Below are 23,242 nucleotides of genomic sequence, written 5' to 3'. Positions count from 1 at the left end.
TCCACAGACTGACTTGAATTTGCAGTTTGCGCATTAGTTTTGCCAGTAGAGGATTGGAGTTTGGTTTTCACAGGCTCAAAGTCAAGATGCATCCATATCCGACAAACTCAAGATAAATCACAATTTGCACTACTTGCGCTCTGTTGGATGCGCGGTAGCTTCCAGACTTCTGAGTAGAGCAATGACGAAGAATTGTCAAATTCATGCTAAGGGGAGAAAGGATGGAAAAAATCTCTGCAATTCGGACTCTTAAAATTTTTCTTTTTCTTAGCAAGGAAGGGGGTGGGATTAAAGACACGGGAGGGAGCAGAGGATTTAACCTCTATATTTTAAGGTCTCAACCTAGGCAATTAGGACTTTCTTGCTTCGTTTTCTCTCCAGTGTCCCTGTGGAATTACAGGTTTCGCCAATCACAGACGGTGCCAATACTATAGCCCACCTCCTTCCAGAGGCGTACTTTTTTGTGGTCACTGAAAGGATACAAAGCCGAGGCTGATGTTTGCAAAAGCTTATGGTGGCTTTTCCGGTTGGGGCTCGAGAACTGCGACCGGTCATAAGTCTATTAATTGATTCAAAATAAATGGCAACGAGTGGGTCGCCGTTGTTACAGAGAGCCTTGAGGAAGAAAGCAAAGTCAGTTTCTTAGTCAGTAAATGGACTGACACACTACCCCCATACGAGAATCCAGTTGACTCTGGGAATGCCCTGCATTTTTCTTGAACCTTAAATGACCATCCCCATTGATAATGATGGCTGGAGCAATGTTAACTTACATCTGCCGCATAAAATTGATGTGTTGATAGTCCCTTGATAGATCGCATGCTGGCATCGCTGAGGAGTAAAATTGGCGGTGCTTCCAAAAGAATGGAGATGTTATATAGACACAATTATGAATCTTATGAGCCACAAATCTCATGTTTACTCTTGAACTGAATCTATGATTCTACATGGGTCTCATAATCATGACTCCATTTTGCATATACCCAGAAAAACAAAAGGCTACAAGTGAAACTGGCTTCAATCTTCCTGAGCGTCGCTCTACACGGTACGCACACTAGGCATCAGATTAGGAAATGCAATCTGCAAAAAATCTCGATGCTGGCATAGCCATTCCAATATGGAGCAACCTTTTCCTTCTTTGAGACCATCAGGATCATTCAAAACACCCAAAAATATAGTGCACACAAGATTTCTGGCTTAACCATCACAATTTTTCAACTGTTCAGCAGCACATTCAGCATCAAATCATTCCAAGAGTCTATGGGCCCGGGCAAGCACCAATGGAGACAATCATTTTGGACTTTTACATTCCTATCCTTTCCAGCAAATGGCTGAAAATGCCGGTAAGCTCCTGGGTGCCCATCAGGCCTCAGTAAAGAAAGATAACTTGTATCAAATAATTTCAAGGTTATCCCATTCTGAGATCCAATAGTCGATGCCATCTCAAACTCTTCTAATTCAACCTTACGCAACATTTCATCTATGGGATTCATGTCAACCTCACCTTCTTTAAATGGCTTCGTCCTGTTGCAATAACCACCATTGTGCCATTCACCATTCTCAAAGTGATCAGGAGTGGTAGTTCTGAGGAATGCGTACACCCTGTGCTTTGAGCTTGTAATAAATTTTAGGGTAGAATTTATTACCTTGCCATAGGCGTAATAGAATCCTACTTCTGTAATATTCTCTCTCTGGCAGTTATGGCAGCCAACAATTGTATTGTTCTCATAGTAAACCGTAGCTTTGAGAAACCATTTTCCCCCGGCAGTCACTAGGTAATCAAAATTGTTATACTGTTGTGTCCACACTGCATCCAATTCATCAAGATGGAGCTGAATTATGTCTGTTGACATCCCATTGTCGTCTTCAAAGATGGTGGCTTTGGCCAAGAACGGAGACCAAATAACAGACAAAGTAAAGTTGTGAGCAGGGAAAGACCATCTCTTGCTCTTGTATTGCTTGTCATGGTAGACCTCCACAGCTTCTTCCACCTGCCACATGTAAGTGCTTTGAAATGGGCAGATTCTGACTAAAGATTAGACCAAACGGTATTTAATAAAATGGGCTATAGTGAAATGAGTGAGGCAGCAATGAACTGATTTCATACGGGCAAAATGGGGAAGAATAAGACACAGATAAATCTGAATTTACTAAAGGATAATACCTAGTGATTGAATTTCCCAAAATGGCTGATATTACTAAGTGCCAAGTCTTTCGCCAAGAACAAGCATGCAGCCTCCCCCATGAAGTAAACTTCAGAAATCTTTTTCTCATGAAGACTATGGAAGGATAATTATGGCAGTAGCTAGTGGACAGAGGTATCCATGGATGGTAACCTTAAAGGTTGGTTATTACAGGTCATGGGTCACTGCAATCAAGGAAATTTGGCACCAGAGAGGAAGTGATCTAAAAATCTTAAACCTCAAGGCTTATTGGTATGATATTTCATTTTGATATTGACTAATGTCCTAATTGGATAGAGCATGTCTCAGCTGCATGACTAAGCAGATATGACTCCAACCATATGCAAATGTTGATTATCTGTCATTTCTAATTATGGTAGTAGAATGCAATGTTGTGAAAGCTCCAATTCAAAGAAAAAGAACCTTACCATGAGACCCAACAAAATCTCTTGTTTTCATTAACTTCATGTATAAAACAGGAAAATTTTAGACTGCAGATGATTTCCCACTGATTTAGATGAAAATATGACCAAAGGACCACTTCAACGTAAATCTGATCATGTTCATCATACAAATTACTAGTTAAGAACCAACGAAAAATATTAAAGAGATCATCACAGAACACTGCCAGACACAAATTAGAGGAATACAGATATCCATGGACTTGAAAAGCTCAAATTATACCTGAGAAAGAGTGCAAACCAATGATTGGGCATGATTACGCATTATTGAATCACCAATAAAGGCTAATGATTTGTTCCTCACAAAATCCAGAAACCGTTTTGCGTTAAACTTGGGTAAATCACAGTCTCTTGGATTCCATCTCCAATAGATGTAACCGGTATCGGGACGGCCATTCTTCATGCAATTTTGATGGCCTTCAATCAAAGAGCACGTACTATTGGAGTAATATGGACCAGTAGAATCCGGAATCCAATCTCCTACAAATAGATTACATTTTCCTGCTACAACACAGACATCATTGAATTCAATATCACTCTGCAATACCCTTTCACAGGGTGTGGATATAGTAGAGTGGGCTCACCACAACAGCAAACATTAATATCACAAGGCATGCTTTAGAAGTTAAGAATAATCAATAGATACAAAATAATGATTGACGGCGACAAATAACAAATATCATTCTACTCAAAAAATTCAAGTAAGGATCTTTAATCTGCGGACAGGAAAAAAAAAAAGCACAATTACCATTTGATAGAGACTGATGATCCAAAGTAAACCGCAAAAAGCTCCAGTACCTTCAAAACCACTCATCCGCCCCAGCACTCCCCACCGCACCCCCCCCCCCCCCCCCCAAAAAAAACATAAAAAAGGGAAAAGAAAAATAGTTCTTGAAAGGAAAGAGGGTTGCTCGCAAAGGTTGTAACATGCAGTAGAAATTTGTAGAGAATTGCAACAAAGAAAGAAAAAGAAAAAATACAGGAAAAAAGAAAAGTTAACAGGGGAAACGCTTTCCTCGCCAGCACCATTCACAGGGAAGCATAATTTCATCTTTATTTCTGGAAACTGAAACCATTCTCCTAAAGTTAGATGAACATGGAAAGATACCCTCTTTACCTAAAAATGCACCAGTAAATGAGAATAATGTCCACAGAAGTGTTAAAGAATCCAATTTGAGAATGCACAAATTGACACCATCCCACAATAATTCTATGCAGAGACCCCCAAAAGCATGAGAATAAATTCCATGCATGATTTCTTTAAAACATAGAATAATAACAATAGTTCAACAAATTATTCAGTCATGCATTGAAGGGTTTAAAAGAAATTAAAGGAGAATTATGGACTAACCAGCCTGAGAGGTTGTATTCTTGTTGACATCAACAGCCTCCGGAGGAGGATCAATGGTGGAAACCGGCGGTAACCCGCTGATCACCGGAGGTGGCAATGACTGGGGGCCCACATCATCGTCCCCATTAATCGTTGTTGTTTCAGTAGTAACCTCAACAGGGGAGAACTGCACGTAACTTGAGGAATACAGACGATAAGCAAGCCCAAGTAATAGAAAACAAATGACAAACTTAACAAGAATTGAGGAAAATGGGTTCTTCTTGACATTAAGGTTGTAGCTACCATTCAATTGTTTCATAGTTTTGGGCTTTAATTTAATTAGGTGATCAGAGAAGACCCTTTCAAAGAAAAGAAGAAAAAGAGAAAAGGGCAGTGAGGTCTGTTTTGCAATGAAATGAGGTGGAGAGGAAGATGATGAGTTGGTGCAAATTAAACTTATTAACAGAAGATTTAAGATTTTAGCTTCCTCAGTTTAGGAGATTTTTTTTAAAAAAAAAAAAAAAAAGAAGTGAGGTTTTTCGCAACTAAAATAATAATGGGAGTTGTTTGCTATACAGCCTATGCTAATGAAGCCAAAAGAAAGACGAAAGCTAAAGAGAAAGAGAAATTGAAGGAAGCAGTAGCAATGAATGTACGTAAATGGGGGCAGTTGCCCATTACTTGCACTGACGTGTGTTTGCCTTTTGCTTCGTTTGTTTGTTCCCATCTCACGCAGCTTGGCTTGGCTTGGCTTATATTTTTTATTCTTTTATTTTTTGTTGGTAGAGAGAAAATTTGAGTGATTTTAGCTGCCAATGAGACATGCTTCCGAAATTAAAAATCGCTTACTTACAGGAGTATTTATAAATTACTCACCAATATTAGTCATTACATGGATCACGAAACTCAAATACCATTCATTTTTATGAGAAAGTAATTCGTTTTTATCTATTGAATCAATTTATGATTTTTTTTTTACAACAACTATAATATTGGCTAATAAATATAAGAATCTAATTAAACCAAATGAGTGTTTTGGTACCCCTTTTAAATTTTTTTCAGTGCGAGTGAATTCGAACTTCCGACCTATCGTTTAAAAAGGAACTAAGTAGTTACTGGCCTTTTTTATGGATTCAGTGGCTTGCACTGACCACTTAAACAAAGACTCTCATTTGCGAAGCTCTTGAGGTTTTTCCTTTGAATCCTTATTAAACCCTTCCCGTTCTATATTTTGCTTGGAGCAAGACCAAAAAAAAAATTTTTTTTTATTACCAATATTGCTAATTTTGACCTCATTGCTAGTTGATTTATTATTAGTTGGAAACTAACGCAGGCTCAGCTGAATTCGAGCTCTCGGTTGCTTTGGTAATCAAGTCAATTTGATTGCGTGCAAGATCTAATGATGGATTAAATACTTTCAATCCAGCACACTCTTGTGTAAATTTCTTTTATGAAAGGAAATGTAACAAAAGGCGAAAAACAATAAAATGCGTTCTACATATCCGCCACTATATGTATTGTCAGCGTCGGCTATTGCTCCAACTTTGCCTTCCATGGAACAGAACATAACATGAATAGTGCTCTGCTGGAGGAACAGCAATCCGGTATGTTCTTGAAAAAAAAAAGAATGTGGAGATGATCAAATCATAAAGAAAGGAGCTAGATCTATGAAGGGAAAAAAAAAAAAAAAACAAGGGATTAGGGAATATATATATATATAGCAGATAATATAATACAAGGCCAAGAGGCTGGATTGGATTAAAATATGCAAAGAATGCAATGCATGTCATGGACCTTTCATATACTCCTTTACGACATATACACACGTCTTACCTCCCTTGCAAGTATAAAAATAAATCCAAAGAGGATCAAGTCTGGTAGGTGGGAAAATCATGTATGAATTATTTATACTCCCTCCCTTTTTTTATAACTGACGTTTAAGGTTTTGCACACCAATTAAGAAAAGTTTTTCATTGTTTAAATTTATACACTACTTTCCTTTTGTACCCTCATTAATTATCCAATTCACCCATGTTTTCTCTCACTAGAGTATTAAATGGTGCTGTTTTACTAGGCCAAAAGCAATGCAAACTAACTCCCACCAATTATGAAAAGAGAGATAAAAGGGTTAAATTGTGAAAAAATAATTAATGTTGCATGGGGATAATAAAAAGACAGATAAAAGTACTTAAGAGCAAATTTCTTAAACGTCAGTTATAAAAAAAGGGGGGAGTATTTTTTTAACTATCTTTTTATTATTTTCAGTGCACTTGTTAGGAAGATGAGGCCGAGATTTATACCATTCTCGATACGAGACGCTGACGAAGGACGCAACACATCGCAGCGGTGGGGACTGCTGCAACAATTTTACCAAAATGTTCGTCGGTTCCTATCCAGAGAACCACCGCTTCTTTAGCCCATTTCTTCAGCCTGACTTTATATGGGTCCAGCATTTGATGCCACCGCAGGGGAAGGAAATGGGCATTTCGGATTGCAACTTTCCTTTTTATTCCTTTTTTTTCCCCCTTGACATGCATAGAAATTATTTGGATAGTTTTTCTTTTTCCGAGTAAGAAAATGAGGCGGTAATGTATCACTATTTACACACACGGTCAAAGGTTTGATTGGGAGTACGAAGGGTGGAAGGGTAACCCCAAAAAAAAAAAAAAAAACCACAAAATGGCAAATTAATTAAGGAGCAATTTTGATCCGGGGAACATTGGGGCCCAACTATTTCATCAAATAAATCCAAAGACAAGACGAAAGAAATAGGTAGGTTGCGAATGGGGGGGTTGGCAATTTGGCATATAATAAGCCATGGATGTTTTCAAGTAGTGATGTATCAAGCTGCTTTTGGGAAATTCATTTAGTTGACCACAGGCACCTCAACCGTGCCTAGCACAGCCTGGCCTCTAACAGCTTAGTTGAATATATAGCAACATATCTTTTTAGTACATAATAAACAGAATTATATGAGAAAATTTAAAATTTGCTACTAAAAAAATCCCATCCATGAAGTTAGTCAACTCACCTCCCCCCCCCCCCCCCCTCCTGTCGATTTTATAAGGAAAGAAGTTAGCCCCCTAATTATTGTGATTTAGATAAAAATTTTGGATCAGTATTGCGTGACATGATAATATCAAAAAAGGAGAGAAAGTAAATACACTATGAATGCATTACCAATTTAATAGTAACATAGTGTTAATTGAAATTAAATCAAAAGTAGTCAAATGAATCTGCAGTTTCTCTCAAGCAAAAATAAAAAACCAGATTATGGTTATGAGAAATAGCTAAAAAAAAAAAAAAAGGATCTATGAAATCCAACGCTAATCTTGAGGACAGTGAAGGCAAGCAATGAAACAAGTGTACGGTTGAGTGCAATTACAAAGGAAGAAAGTTGATTTTCCCGTGCAACTTTTAGAAACAATTTATAGATGAACAAGAGAAGAGACTTTAATCGATCACATCAAAGACCTGTTTAAATGTAAGAGTTGGATTAGGTACTAATCAAATGTAATTAATCAATATCGAAGGGTTAAAAGTTTTTCAATAATCTGTAAAACTTGGTCTTATGGTCATAAATTAGACAACACATAAAAGCAGTAGAAGTCCGTGCGGTTAATCAAAATGACCTGCGGTGGAAATCTTCTGCCTTAAACCATATAATAGATCTTCTGTCTTCACCTATCAAGATAGGAGTGGGAAATAAAAAATGGGAAACAAATCACAGTTTCCTCAAAGGAGAGCTACGTCACGTATCAGAAAGTAGGGGTACTACAATAAATTTCCATGTCCTCGCTTTAGTTGTAATTAAACCAAAAGTAGTTAAATGTGAGTTTTCCGTTTCTCTTGAGCGAAAGTGAAGAGCCAAATTATGATTATGGGAAATAGGTAAAAAAGAATCTATCAAATCTACCACTAATCTTGAGGTTAATGAAGGAAGACAATGAAGCAAGTGCACGGTTGCATATAATTGGAAAAGAAGAAAACTGATTTTTCCGTGCTAACTCCGAAAAACAATTTACAAAGGAACATGAAGAGAGATTTTAATCAATCACATAAAAGTCGTTTAAATGTAGGAGTTGAGTTAGCTACTAATCAAACATAATTAATCAATATCCTAGAACTAAAAATTTTTCTTTAATTTGTAAAATTTGATTGTACGGTCATAAATTAGACGATACATAAAAACGATAGAAGTCCATGTAACAGTAAACTTCCATGTTACTTACATAAGATCATAGGTAGATGGATTCAACAGGTGGTATAAGATAGTAGACGTAACAAGTAGATTCAGACATTTGAACCACCCTAGCATGAGATTATCACGATGATGATTGACGACCACAAGCAATAATGAAACCGACGAATTATTTCCCCGAGAGCCAAGTGCAAGTGACCGCTCGCTACTGCTTCTCATCAACCAAATTATCAGCTGCTAATTCATCTGACGGCCCCATATGCCCATACTCTAAACATTTTTTTTTTTTTTTATAACTTTCTATCAAAGAGAGACAATGGTGGTAGTACATTTTTCTTAATTACAACGAAAATGTCTAGCTCAAAGGGATCATAGGGGAAGAAACCACCTCCAATCCAAACTAGTGCTTTAGAGCACTAGCTAGACAAATTTCGAGATGGATTGAAGTCCCTTCTTGGAGAAATTGGTTTAAAGTCCCGTGGTTGATGATAGTAGTACGTGAATAACTGTTTTGTATGCTAAACCTTTTTTTATCAACTTTTTTTGTTTTTTTTGACTTTGTATCTACTCCTTCATTTCTTGCTTCGGACGTGTGGCAGAGTTTCTTTTCTTGATAATTTTGTCACAGAGCTCTATATCAAGATTTTTATCTTATTGCTGAAAGAGGATAGCAAACTCATAATGGATGGGAGAGGGTTGGATTTGATGATAAGATAGGAGGAATTGTAAATAAGAGATTCTGCCTTCAGAACTGTAGGCAGAACTTAGAGACCTGTTACTTACTTCAACTAAAAAAAGCAGCTCATAATGAAAATTAGTTTTGTTGGGGTTAGCAAATATGCATGCAAGGGAAGCATAAAGTTGAGCGAATTTAAGTGGCAAAAACAATACACACAAATCTCTTACTATACATACACATACAGTGGTTATCTGGACTCTGGAGCCATTAATCATTCCCGCACGATGCGTTTTAACTTTGTATAAAAATTCCAGTGACATACAAAGTGAAGGGAGAACTTAAGTGGCTTTCGGCGGTATCTCTGCGAGGCCGATCCATCAATAAAAGGGGAAAAGGGATTTCTATATCCAAATGCAAAACAATAGGAAAAACCATTTTCAAAACCAAACAATAGCATTTGAAAACGCAATCACGGTAGGAAAAGCAATTCCTTCAACCTCCGGCTCCACTATAGGGTAGAAAGCAAGCAAATTCCAGAGTTAACTGTGGTGACACGCCGTAGAAATCCTTCCCCTAAATTCCGACAACAGTCGTCTACCCAACTTGAAGGAATATGTGATCCTGTAGTCTTTGGAAGACCGTTGGTTACACCACTGCTTTTGGATCTTTCATGCCAAATCCACGTTTTAACCTCTCGATTCTGACATAAACTTTCACTGGTTAGAAAATTAATGAACAAACTCTAGGACCAAAAATCCACAAACTTTTCAAGTATTTCTTGTTAGGAAATGGCACAGATTTAACGAAAGCCTTTAGTCCAAATATCAAGGCAAAATGGCTAAATCTTGGGTCGTGAGCGCATATAATACTGCTAAATCTTGGAAGCATTAGCTTCTTGAGCAGCCGAACTAGAACCAGAAAGGGAGAAGATCTTTTCATTTGGCAATGATGGTTGGGCAGAGCCTGGTATTTGAGGGTCTGAACTTAGTAGATGGAAGTATTCCTAGTGGGGATGAAAAATCTGTCCGTTGACCAAATAAATTTGATAATTGGAAGCACAATCAAAGCAGGTCAAGAAGCCAGTGGATAACAAGTTATATACTATAGTTGAAGGAGCCGAAGATCTGACATAGAGGTGCCAAACCTTCCCCTTGATGTGAGCTCTTGGTGAAGACATATAAGGTAAAAAGAAGTCAGAAAAACTGACGAAAATTTTAGTAAGACAGTTGAGCTTACGTTGGAGCAAGTTTGCCGAGGCTTTTTAGCTCTTCACCAGTATCCTCATCAAGGACTCTGCCAGAAATCTCAACGATAAAAGATCTACCTCTGTCAGTTGGAAGCCCTCTACTCCCTAGCAAATTCAAATCTTTCTGGTGAAGTTCTCTCCCATTAACAAAAACACCTGTGCTTCCACCAGTGCAAGTCTCTGGCATGGGGTGATTGAATTCTTCAATAAACGGCTGCAAGAAAATGAAGTGTCTCTCTTAAATATCGGGATAAACAATTTATAGCAGACACTTAAGTTATATGACTGTAGGTAATAGCAAATTTTACAGGAATTATGCCGAGACAAGGGCCGCCTATCACACCCCAGAATCCAGCTCGGAAATCATACCTGGTCAAGGAAAATTAAACATAGCATGAAAACATAAAAACAAAATCCACTATTCTTTGGAAATGTGACAGAGACTACAATTGATTGTGCTACAAAACTGATCTTATATCATGTTTCCTGTAGCAATCAAACCCTGCTAGAATTCAAAATATACAACAACTAAGTCATACAGATAAGTGCGAAATCATACGAGTCAATCTGGGTTAGCCAAAGGTTTTGCTTGTCCTTGTATAATACTTAAGGTCAATGGCAACTAGATTAAATGCTTACTTCACAACTTATACTTCTTTCTCCAAGATATTTCTACCTGAACTGGCTAAGAAAAAAGCATCCATGAACAGGGCAGCACTCTCTATACGACCTGGCATACTTACAATTCTCAAAAAGAAGTACAGGAATTTTCAATTTGATGAAGTTCAGAGATTACAGGTCAAAATTGCAACTTTTTTCATTTTTTCGCAAAAGAATAGAATTCACTCAAAATCATGACTCAATTTGCAACTAGCTAATTTTCCATCTTTTGCCATCAAAAGTAACATCCAACTGTATAGACATCAATGGAGAAGCTATCACTCCAAGAGATGGATTGGTGGTTCATAGAAAGAAAGCATGTGTTGTGCAGGTTTGGAATACTACAACCAACGTTGCAGTCTTACCAAGCCTCCCCTATTTTCTTTGGTAAAAAATTACATACAGTTAAAAGAGGAAGCAGAGCCGTGTAGAAGATTAGATCAATCATGCATAATAAAGGAGAAACGCAATATATCTCAGAGAAAGTATTAGAAGAGACATACCAGTAGTGTCCAGGCTGGATTGGCCCAGCTAGTTTTTCAGCCTTTTTAATTATCCTCTCCGAGATAAGATACCCATTGACCGTAACATTCGCCTTTTCATTATCAGCATCATCGTATGATATATTCGAGTCCCTAAAGCTCTTTTTTATCATGCCAGCAAAAAAGGATTCAGCTGCCTTATTGGCTCTCATTTGATCTCCTTCTCTGCTTGCTTCACCTGAATCCAAAGATGTCCCAGTATTGGAGTACTCATTGGAGGATATTTCTATCTCAGTTGCTGATGCATCCTTCATGGAATTCTGCCTCGAGATAGTCTTCTTCGATATTGACTTCTCCTCTTCAAAGTGCCCACTTCTAGTTGCATTTCCAAGCCTGTTAGCGGCGTTGTACTTATTAGAATAATCAAAGTAATCTTGAAGTGGTGAACCTGCAGGAGGTGGAGATAATTTGCCCTTCACTGGCAATTCAGAAGAATTTAAACTTTTCCTTATGGCAGTCAAGTTCTCCAGGTTCTCCTCTTTCTCAGACGAAGAGGAAAACGTAGAATGAGGACTCCTGATGTCAGCAGACTTAATTGAGCTTCCAGGACCAGTTGACAGTGGTCCAAATTCCCTATCCATTGACTGAAAATTGCAACCACTATTGTCATAATCATCAGAAGAAAAGTTAATGCTAGCCTGCTTTGGATGACCATGGGTTTGTGAACTCCCTTCCTTCAAATTGTCACTGTGGCGTACATTGAACTTTTTATGAACAGAAACACTAAGTCTCTTAGAATCAACTGTCAATAAAATCAATGTTGAGCATGCTCCACATCTTATTTTCATTAGGTTTTTGTGAACTTGCACTTTATCGGGCAGTAGTAATAACTCGTGACAATTTTGGCATGCAAAGAATGGAGCACCACCAGCTACAGGCAGACATCGATGCCTGCTAGTGGATAAGAGAACCTTTGAAGGGCGGCTACGAACAAGACCACTAGCTTCAGATTGTAGATCACTAGGCCATCTTGTGTGGGATACCGAACTACTAGATTTAAAGGAAGCAGAAGCATTAAATCTTCCACCATAATGTTGTGCACCAGAGGCATTTTGGTATTCGTGATGATAGAATGCTGGATCCTCTGTGACATCAGAGAACTGCTTAACACCGTATGCCTTGTATGGAACTTGGCGTGGAACTTGATATGTACTGTGGCAATGGAAGCAAGAGCATGATGGGTGGTGATTGTGCATGTTAGGCGGGAATGATTCAAATGAGTCCATAGGAGCTATATTACTATCAGCATACATTCGAGAGAAGTGCGCAGGAGGTGGCTTTTGCTGGAAAGGAACAGGAGCTTGCGGACCTCTCCTGAACATTTGGGACCTTAAAGGATCCTCAAATTCTTGGAGATGGGTAGAAGTATGCATGGGAGGATAAAATCCAGGCCCCACCATATCATGCCTATTTATAAAAGGAGATGTCTCGGAAGAGTGATTTGCATATGATGGTCTAGCAGCATCATGATAAGGAAAGGAATATGGTACTGGAGGCCTATTGCTTGCTAAATAGTTTTCAGAAAACCATTTCTCAGAATAACCATAAGGATCTGGGTGTACCATCCTCCTACCAGGAGGAACTTTGTCTTTAGGCTCGTCAACCACATTGCAAGAGCGACTAAGTTTATCCTTTAGTTCGTCCAATTTCCTCAGAAGCTCAGCTTGATTTTCTACAAGATGCTCAACATCATCAGAGCCACCCAACTCATTCCTGTTTATTACTGGTTTTCTGTAACCATAATTGCTCTGCAGTTGATAATTTGATGGTCCCTCTTCTGAATATTTTGAAGCCAAATACCTTGTACCATCCAGATCAATTCTTTGATCCCTTCGGAAGTCCTCCATCTCACTTTCTCTCCCCCTATTTCTCCAATCCAACTCCTCACTGGAAATCAGGAATCCTTTCCTGCCCCCGATTTGGGGTTTCATATTCTTAAAATTTTTATCCCTTTTTGTACCATTGATTCCAATGATATTGTCATCCACCTCCAGACCATCCTCAACAACCCACTTATCAGCCCCGGTCACCTGACTAGCCCCATAATTTTCAGTTCTATCATGAAAAAATCTCCTTCTATCACTTCTGTTGGAAGAATTGTCATTAGACTTAACATCATCCTCAGAAACCTCGCCTGTGTTTATTTTACTCATTTTAGGAACTTCAATGTCTTTAGATTTCTCAGCTAATCTACCTGAAAACCCTTCATTTCTTTCTTCTTCAGACTTCTCAGATAATGCATCCACATCACCATTTGTACTTTTAGCTGTGAGCAGAAGTACCAAAAATCACTTTGCAGCACTTTTATTGTCCATATCAGGAAATTTAACATCAATGCGTGCATCAGTGCAACCAGAACCAGACAGGCAAGAAACAACACAAGCCAAAAAAAAAAGAACTTTTTAAAGAAACATATATATATATAGACACACACACATATTATGCAGGTTTGTTTGGAAAGGGACAAAGCACAAAGAAATTAATTAGAAAACAACCATATAAAACCAAGACTAAACCTTTAACCGACATTTCCATATGTCTAATCTTGTTCAGGTTGTATTAAGAAGTAAAAAAGATGTGCAAACGAGAAAGATTGAAGAAATGTACCTCTTAGGACAGCACTACAAGCACCACACCGATAAACAGAATAGTGAGTAAGCTCTGGAAGAAGGTTTTCACACTTGGGACACTGCACTAAACGAACCTCTGCTGGTTCAGACATCTTTCAATAAACTTCCAAGCCAATTTCGAGGCCAACCAACAGTAATTCATTCAAGAATATTAAGAGAGCTTCCTCCGAAACTGGGAATGAGAAGCTCTCTGTCAGCAATGAAGCATCAAATACGCATACAAACACTCATGATGCGTGATTTACTTTTTCTGGGGAATATTTAAGTTTTCTTTGCTAAGTTGAGAAGTAGGAAAAGGAAACGATTCCCCAATCCGCGTAGCAGAGGTAAAGAAAGAAAAAGGGAAAGGGGGAGAAGTACTCCTTAGGTTACACTTTCTGTTCCTTTGCTTTGGTTTCACATCTGTGTTTGTGCACAACTTGGGGAGTCGGAGTCTTGGTCTTGGCCTCCGTGGGAGGGACGGAGAGAGGAGACTTTTGTAGGGGCTCTGATACAAAAAATGAGGTTGAGAATTTTGGGACAGAGTACAAAAATTGTTTTTATGCATACTATATATATCATTAGTGTTTTGTCAAAAAAGAAGAGTGGGCGGCGTTGAAGGGAGGAGCTACCTTTGACATTTTTGCATTCCACTTGCTATTGACAGATGAGCTACATTTCAGAAGTGCCCAAATGAAAGATAATAATATGTTTAAAAACTGGGCAAAAACTGCTAGTTCGTTTGGATTCCTTGTTTTTGCACCTGTTTTTGAAAAACTGTTTTTCACATTTCAAATGCTACAGTAAATGTGTATTTCAAAAACAATTCCAAAAACACCCATATCCAAACATTATATCAAAAACAACTCCAAATATACAAATTTAATATGTATATTTCAATTTATAATAATATAATATAAATTGAAATATATAAATTGAAATATGTAAATTGAATATGTAAATTGAAATATACAAATTGAAAATTATATATTTATATGTTATATATGTTATATATTATATATTATATAAATATTTACATACTTTAATATTATACATAATATAATATAATATACATAGTATGTAATATTGTATACATAAATGTATAAATATTTATACATAATATATTTTGTACATTATATTATAATATATACATTATTAATGTACTTTCATTATTATGTACATTATTGTGTATAATAATGTATAATAAAGTTATGTATAATATATAATATACATAATATGTAATAATGTATAAATGTATATTATGTATATTATATATATACAATATTATGTATATTATACAAATTGCAAAATTTTATATTATATATTTATATATTATATAAATATTTATATAATGAAATATACAATAAATATTACAAATTGAAATATTATATAAACACCATATTTATTAATATTCAAATATTTATAATTAATATTAATGTATATTATATATATTAAATATTTATAAATAATGTATTTATATATTTATTTATTCATATTATATATAATTTATTTATTCATATTATATATAATTTATTTATTTAATATATATTTTTATATATTTATACAAAAAATATATATTATAAAATTATATATAATATAATATAATATATATTATATAGATTATACATTTATATAAATGTACATTTATACATAATATATATATTTATGTATATTTATAATTTACATTTATATTATGTATTATATATAATATAATACATTGATACATTTATATTAATATACATAGTATTAATTTTACATTTATACATAATATTAATACATTTATATATTTATATTAATTATATTAATACATTTATACATAATATTAATATATATTTATGATATGTTAATTTATACATTTATATAATATTCATTTATAATTTATATATTTATAATAATATACACTTATACATTTCTAAATATATTTATATTATGTATTACATATAATATAATACATTTATATATTTTTATATAAATATATAAATATATTTATTTATAAATATTTATAAATGTATTATAAATGCATAAATATATATTTATATAAAATATAAAATTTATAATTTTTACATTTATATAATATTCATTTATAATTTATACATTTATAATAATATACATTTATAAATATATTTATATTATGTATTATGTATAATATAATACATTTATAATATATTGATATATTTTTATATAAATATATAAATATATTTATTTATAAATATTTATAAATGTATTATAAATGCATAAATGTATATAAATATAAAAATATATAAATTATAAATTATAAAATACTCAAAAATATGTTTTAAAAATACCTCTAAAAATAATTCAAAAAACATCTACAGTAAAAGTTTTTCATATAGTTTTTGAAAAACAACCCCAAAAACAACTAATCCAAACGGACTTGTATTTCAAAAACGAAATGCTATAGTATTGTTTTTGAAAAACAACCCCAAAAACAGCTAATCCAAACGGACCCGCATTAGCAGACGTGACATTATCGTGTTTGGATTACAATATTTTTTGGAGCTTTTTTCAGAAAAATATGCCGTAAAAACGATACATATAAGATAAAAAGATACTTGAAAAATAGATTCTTATTAAGTAATTATTTCAAATTTTTTTTTGGAGGAAAATTTACAATCCAAACATTTATTAATCGCTTTTGAATGTCAAATGAAATTCAATCATAAAAATATTACATGAGAGCATCTTTGAGGAACGCATGATCATTGTCATGGTCCACTTCCTTGTTTTCGCTTCAGTTGAACTTAAGTCCAAAGAGTTTTTTTTTTTGTTTTTTTTAGAAATTTTAAATTCAAGGCCGCCTTCTTTTTTTGACTTCTTAAACTTTTCTCTTATCAAAAAATTTATATAAAGTGCACAAAATTTTTTTTCTTTTTATGAAACAGAGTCCGTAGGAATTCAAAGTTTATATGTTGGTTACAGGTTCACTTGTTTAAGTTTATTGGTAAAATTTGAGTAAACACGTTACATATTACAATTTATGGCGAATACGTCTTTCTCTCTTTCTCTCTCTCTCTTCTCACTGCTAATAACCAAAAAGGTCAATGCTCTTAAACGCCCGGAGCAACACCGAACAACCAAGATGAGGTTCTCTTGCGTTTTCTGATGGTGTTAAATCAAACTACGATGTTAAACAGCTCATGAGCAAATGACAAATACATTTTTCTTATGCTCTTGTTTTTCTGGTTTCTTACTTCTTGCTTCTCCAAGGAGAGAGGAAATGCTAAAAAGGGACGACTTACAAATTGAAAAACAAAGAATTAAGGTCAGAAATTAATCATAACTTGGAGGAGAATACGTTATGTGAGCTAATATACTGGAAAAATTCGGCAAAGTTGTATTATGACTCCTGTAACTTTTGTTAGCTTCTTCACATGTTCATCTATCTGGGATTGACTACGGAAAAAGCATGATTTCAGATGACTTTAATTTGGGGCCACAGGAAAAAGCATGCAAACTTCTGTTAGCTGCTTCTTCTTCACAGGTTGATGTATTTTGGCTTTTAACTCTCTGGAAAGAAACCAAAGGCCAACTTAATGGATTGAATTCTGGGTACAGCTTCTGCAGCTGCTGGTATATACTTTATTTGTCGGAAATATCTGTCACCACAATTCCTCTTTTATTTGAGTTTTTGACTCAATTAACCACTATTGTCACATGATTTAAGTTACATCTCTTACAATTGTTTTATTTTTTTTTTCCTTTTGGGAGTTCGGACTCTTCAAATATCGATTACATTTCCAAGCTTCCTTCAAACTTAATGTTGGCTTTTCCCATTTTTCAACATAAATAGATAACGTCCCAACAGAATTCAATCAAAACTTTCGTCGTCCTCTCACGTGCCCGGCATGTGGATTGGAAGCATTCAGTTCTTCGCGCCTTGCGCGTTAGCTTCCCACCTGGCCTCGTTGCCAGTGTCTCATGTGCTTCTACTGCATTCTCTCTTCCCGCTGCCTTCTCTCTGCAGCTGCTCTCTCTTTCTTTCTTCTGTCATTTTTTTTCCTCTTTTCTCTTTCTCTTCTTTCCACAACAATGTTGCTCTGTCACTTATCCGTGTGCTCTCCAAACTGGTACAAAGCTTTGTTGCGGTGTGGTATTCCGTTCTGCCAATTCCATTGTCTTCTTACCGCCCAAGGAGCTACAGCCTTCGCAGTTGGTTGCATCGGTCCAGATCTTGTGCCGTTCGTTCGCTTTTCCTCCTCCTTCATCACGAGCTTTCACCTTCTTTCTTTCCAGTGAACTCCGATCTTTTCTGTAAGCTTCCTGTTTTCCTCCCCCCCTCTGGAGTTCGTATTTTTTTCGTCCCTTGTCTGGTGACGTGCAGCTTTTTTGTTTTGTTTCTCATCCACAATTTTCTTATCGACAAAAAGGTGTCGTCTTCGCTGTTGGTTGCTGGTTTAGGATCTTGTGCCGTTCGCCTGAGTTCTCTTCCTTCTCTTTTGTTGTAAGCCTTCTTCTCCTTCTTGTCCAGTGAGATTGCGTCTTTGTTACAAGCTTCTTCTGTACCCTTTTTTTCTTTGCCTGGAGGTCATTTGTGCTGTTCTTTGTCCGGTGAGGTCCGTTATTTGCATGCCTGCGAGTTCATTGTAAGAAGATTTTGTTCGAGTCAGATATCCTCTGCTCGTGATATTGCATATTTGAATAAGAAAGTAGGATGTCTTCATTGGGGTGCTCTTGTTAAATTACAACTTCGAATCTTTCATGGGTCCGTATGTGATCTATCAATGATGAAAACAGCATTGCTTGTGGCATGAGCCATAGAGTATGTACAAATTGCAAGTTTGTTGTCTCTAATAATGATCACATTCAAATAGTTGAATGCTGCTATGGAGTTGGGAGTAGTTAGAAAGTCTTTTTAATAATGCTGTGCAATTGCACTAATAAGACTGTGGAAGTTTATATACTCTTTAAGTATGCGCCTTCAAAATGCTTAACGTAACCTATTTTCAGGATTAACAAAGATATGACCCATGAAACCTAAAGCCCTCAGAAGTCATTTAATTGAGGTTGGTTTTGTTTCGTTTTTCTTTTTTTTTTAAATCTTAGTTCTTTTTTGGACCTTCATTTCCCTACCTGTAAAGTATCTCAAGTTTTGTTTGCTTTTTGGATGGATGTATGCTTAAGTTGTCACTTAGGATTCAGTCAAATGGAGTTGTTTCAACTCTTTTTGCAGACTGATATGCATGTTAGAGACAAAATACTGGTGTTGTTTGACTCTTGGCAAGTGGCCCTGGAGGAAAATATTCCCAGTATTACTGGGGGTATGAGGACTTAAGGGTAAGTCAAATTTTGGATTACAGCTGACTGTTTGCTTAGGAATCTATGGGCTTATATGTTGGTTTATAAAGCTTCTATTATTGCTTGATTCCATTAGTCTTTGAATGCTTTTATTATCCGAATTTTATTTTGGTGATAGTTATTTTATATGCTAAATTGTGTTGCTTTAGTTTTGTCATATTTTCTTTAAAATTTTTTCTGATACACCCTCAACTCAAAAGTAATAGAATTTATTAAAGATAAACTGGATTTGTGGAATAACAATTTATTAAATTAAGAAAGAGCAAGTTGTGTAGTTTATGTACAAAGAACAATTAAAAAAAATAAAAATGAGAAAACAATGTAGGCATGATATTACATTGTAGACTATAGCAGGCCTTGAAGGCACTCTAATGAAGCTAACAAATGACTTCTTTTCAGCAGTACCACATTGTATAATGTTCTATGAAGGATGTTTATTGCCTAACTTGGCATAAGCCACTTTGCAGCCACGTTGATTATTACGTGTTATCTGTGATTCTGCATGTATTAGTGTTCTAGTGTGGGTTTTCCCAAGAGTTCATTAGATACTGCTCCTATATTTACACTGCCTATGATGCATCCAACATCATGACATCAACAGCCTGGTTATGGAATGCCAAGTAATTCCTCTACTAGGCTTGATGCAGCCATGGCTGTAGAAATGGAAAATTTAAGGTTAATATTACCTTTGAAATTTTTACACAATATTCCTAAATCTTGTGTTCTATATCTGATACGTTTTACTTATCTTTTTTGGTTAGCTTATAGTTTGACTTTGGATTATTTTTGTGGTATAGTTTGTCAAGCATAGGGTCTCTGTGCGATGTTCTGGATCTCTTAGCTGACATGCTTCAAGTTGTCAATCCAAGTAATTGCTCGGTAGAAACTCTTGATTCTATTCATGGTTCCGAAATTTTCAATAAATTTCCTCACAGTTACTTCTCTGTAGCCTGTAAAAGATGAAGTTATAGTTATCTTTTGAGCAATGTCATTCCAATCAGAAGAAATTGATGCAGATGTTGACTGCTACAGGGTCTCTCTCTCTCTCTCTCTCTCTCTCTCTACATTTCAATGTATCACTTGTTTATACATTGCTTTGATATTAAGAGTTCAACCATGCTTGTTGGTATGCAAGTTAGATTATGTCGTACTAAAAATACAGGAGAAATATTTGCCTTGAAGAAATTAAGGAAGTTAGATATGCTCAGGCAGGGACAGGTGAGACCTTGCTAATTTAAAACACAGTAAACATATTTGGTTGTTCTCCTTCTAAATTTTATGGTATCTACCTCATAATTGCAGTTGGGTTAATATTAGGAGTTATTAAGATTTTAAGAGCCACATTCATGACTCTTAATTGTGAAAGAAAATTATCCAAACATAAATGCAAAAGTCAAGGTTATAAGAAGAGAATAGTAGTTACAAAATTGATAAAGTAATAGGAAAAATTTATGTATTTGATTGGCCAAATGAAAATTCTGAATGCAATAGCTATATGCATGGGAGAGGGGAAAAAGATGATTAAATTCTTGACTTCCATATTCTAAAATGTATATCGAGCATGAGTACCTATGTCCTTGCTAATTTTTTCACTCCATTCCAGGTTGAGCATGTTCGCTTTGAGAGGAATTTGCTTGTAGAGGTTGACAGTCAGTGTGTAGTGAAACTTTTTATTCTTTCCAAGATTCAGATTTTTTGTACCTTATCATGGAATATTTAGCTGGTGTGGACACCATGACCTTGCTGATGAGAGAGGATATTCTTTCTGAAGATGTTGCCAGATTCTACATTACTGAAAGTATTCTTGTTATACATTCGATTCATTAACACAATTATGTACATAGGTACCAATACATGTGATTGCAGTGTACTACCTTGTGTATTGGAAAATATTCCTACTCTCCAATTTCATACTATCTTGTGTGTTGGAGAGTGTAGCGTCTCTTTTTAAATATGTGGGTACACAAGACTATTCCTCAAATCAATTTTGAAACAAATACTTGGACTGCATAGGTAGTGCCAAGTCTTTCTTTCCTTAGAATTCAAGTGCCAAACTGTCTATATGTTAACTGTTTAAGGTCTGATGGCGTCCAAATTAAGTGAAATTTTTCTTAATTACTTGTGAGTTTTATAGCATGACTTGATGTATCATGCCCAGTAGCTACACCATAATTGAAGTCCTTTTCTACTTTTTGCTTAATTTGGTATTACAAAGGTATTATTGATGCTGCAATGAGTTGAAAATATTTTGATGCTCATATTTAAACTCTGGAGTTACGGATTTGTGTTGAATATCTTAACGTAGTTAAGACATGCTTGAAAATGAACTTATTTTTGGTCTTATTTAGATTTCTGTGCATAATACACGTCCGCGATTTGATATTTACTTGAAATACTAATTCGTTTGGGGATATAAAACGAAATAACCTGATATTTGATAAAAAATGGTCATCTGACGCTTTCCGGCTTTGGCTTGTGTAAGCCCCTGCATAACAAATATTCTTCAATCTTTTCGGAAGATGAGGACTTGTCAATTCAGGAGTCTCCAAGTGAGCATTATGGCGACTCAGAAAGTAGTAGAGCTCCTTGGTTAATGCCAAAAGAAAAGTTACAACAATAGATATGTAACTACCAAGCCTTGGTTTTCAAATGGTCATTTATCTTCTAAACAGGACTAAGAGAACTAAAAATCAATTCATTTTTATTCATGTATAGAAATAAAGGGCACATGTTCTTAGAACTCTTAATCGATTTATAATTTCTTATCTCCATGCATTGTTGCTGGTAATGCACGGCAATGAGAAAAGCAAGGAAAACTGACAACATGAAAAAACTAAAGGGTTTTAACTGTAGACAAATAAATGAATTACCTTGAAAAGAAAAGAGGAAATTAGTGTGTTTTTTTTGTTTTGTAATAATTTTGCTTTCTTTGAGTGTATTATTAATTAAAAATCAGAACCATATTTCGTTTACTAGGATAACTCGTCTAATCTAAATTTTGTCTCTGTTGTCTTGCAACTACTATCAAATTCTTGGTAAAATTGAAACTTGGTAATCTGAAGTTTCAAATTAATATATACAAATGAAGAGCTTAAAATGTGGATAAAAAGATAAATTAGTTCAAAGATGAAATAGAAAACAAATGTGTCTTTGTTTTGTAATACTTTCGTTTCGTCTAGGCATATTAATTAAGCATATTAATTAAAATGAAAAGCGATATTTTTTATTTCTTTGTCTTTTGTTGATACATTTTAATTCTTAATTTAAAAAAATGCTAAATAAGGTAGATTCTGGTTTATATCATTTGCTATGGTATCTATCTTTTTTTGCGATTTCTTTTGTAAATGGTTTCCACATCCAAAACAAATTATTGAACAGGTTTAATTCCATAGACTACATGTTTAATGATCCATCCCTTTTGAATTTTACTAATAATCAGCATATTTTTTCTGTATAAATTACTATTTTTATTATTTCATATATTTTATTTTTTGCTTTATGCAAAATTGGGCTGGGCATTTTATATTTCCATCGCGCGAGGCGCGTCTATGCCTCCTAGTATAAAATAAAATGGTTAAGTAAACTCTTACCATTGGCCAATTGAATGTTCGTAACAAAACTGACAAGCAGTCCTGTGCTTAAATGAAAAGTCAACAATTAGACTTCCATTCCATTGTTAGACTTCACTCACTAATTTACACACTCACCTAATTTATCCTCTTATACTCAATCAAACCTACTTTCTAGCTTTTTGGATATGTGATTATTTGAAAGAAAAAAAAAATTCATGCTTGCATCACAATTATACGTTTGATTTTTTTTTTCTTAAATTTTTTCAATCATCTTTTTATTCGACGTATGTCATATCACAAATAATACTCTCCGAAAACGGGCTCTTAACTTTTCAACAAGATGCTATGTAATTTCTTGTAGACTAAAAGACATCAATTCATTTGTTTCCGATGTTGATCAATTACTTGAGTTTGTGCCTTGGGTAAAAAAGGTCATGAAGATT

The 23,242-nt window shown here is 35.0% G+C and overlaps 2 protein-coding genes and 1 long non-coding RNA gene across 4 annotated transcripts; 1 reads left to right on the top strand and 2 right to left on the bottom strand.

Annotated features, from left to right (window-relative positions):
* Window positions 1-851: 851 nt before the first annotated feature.
* On the bottom strand, window positions 852-4,627 carry LOC113728176 (protein trichome birefringence-like 25). 2 transcript variants are annotated; one of them, XM_027252715.2, is made up of 3 exons: window positions 3,996-4,627; window positions 2,868-3,145; window positions 852-1,991 (listed from the first exon to the last, which is right to left on the bottom strand). In XM_027252715.2, the coding sequence occupies exons 1-3, from the start codon at window positions 4,291-4,293 to the stop codon at window positions 1,215-1,217; spliced, it is 1,353 nt and encodes a 450-aa protein (XP_027108516.1). In that variant the 5' UTR covers window positions 4,294-4,627; the 3' UTR covers window positions 852-1,214. The 2 variants fall into 2 exon arrangements, with proteins under 2 accessions (XP_027108516.1, XP_027108515.1); XM_027252714.2 differs by having other exon boundaries at window positions 2,868-3,148; window positions 3,996-4,618.
* A 4,418-nt stretch (window positions 4,628-9,045) lies between these two features.
* LOC113728175 (uncharacterized) lies at window positions 9,046-14,469 on the bottom strand. Its single transcript, XM_027252713.2, has 5 exons — window positions 13,910-14,469; window positions 11,264-13,568; window positions 10,409-10,469; window positions 10,091-10,314; window positions 9,046-9,554 (listed from the first exon to the last, which is right to left on the bottom strand). Exons 1-5 carry the CDS (start codon window positions 14,022-14,024, stop codon window positions 9,500-9,502), a joined length of 2,760 nt encoding a protein of 919 aa, XP_027108514.1. The 5' UTR covers window positions 14,025-14,469; the 3' UTR covers window positions 9,046-9,499.
* Window positions 14,470-17,907: 3,438 nt separating this feature from the next.
* LOC113724717 (uncharacterized) lies at window positions 17,908-21,237 on the top strand. Its single transcript, XR_011839948.1, has 6 exons — window positions 17,908-18,183; window positions 18,300-18,373; window positions 18,880-18,935; window positions 19,103-19,206; window positions 20,025-20,445; window positions 20,831-21,237. It is a non-coding gene; the product is annotated as an uncharacterized lncRNA (long non-coding RNA).
* Window positions 21,238-23,242: the final 2,005 nt, after the last annotated feature.

The sequence above is a fragment of the Coffea arabica genome, chromosome 2c (genome assembly GCF_036785885.1).
Source record: "Coffea arabica cultivar ET-39 chromosome 2c, Coffea Arabica ET-39 HiFi, whole genome shotgun sequence".
NCBI classification, from domain to species: domain Eukaryota; kingdom Viridiplantae; phylum Streptophyta; class Magnoliopsida; order Gentianales; family Rubiaceae; genus Coffea; species Coffea arabica.
Note: the sequence above shows the minus strand (reverse complement) of the source record. Positions and strands in the feature narration are given on the sequence as shown.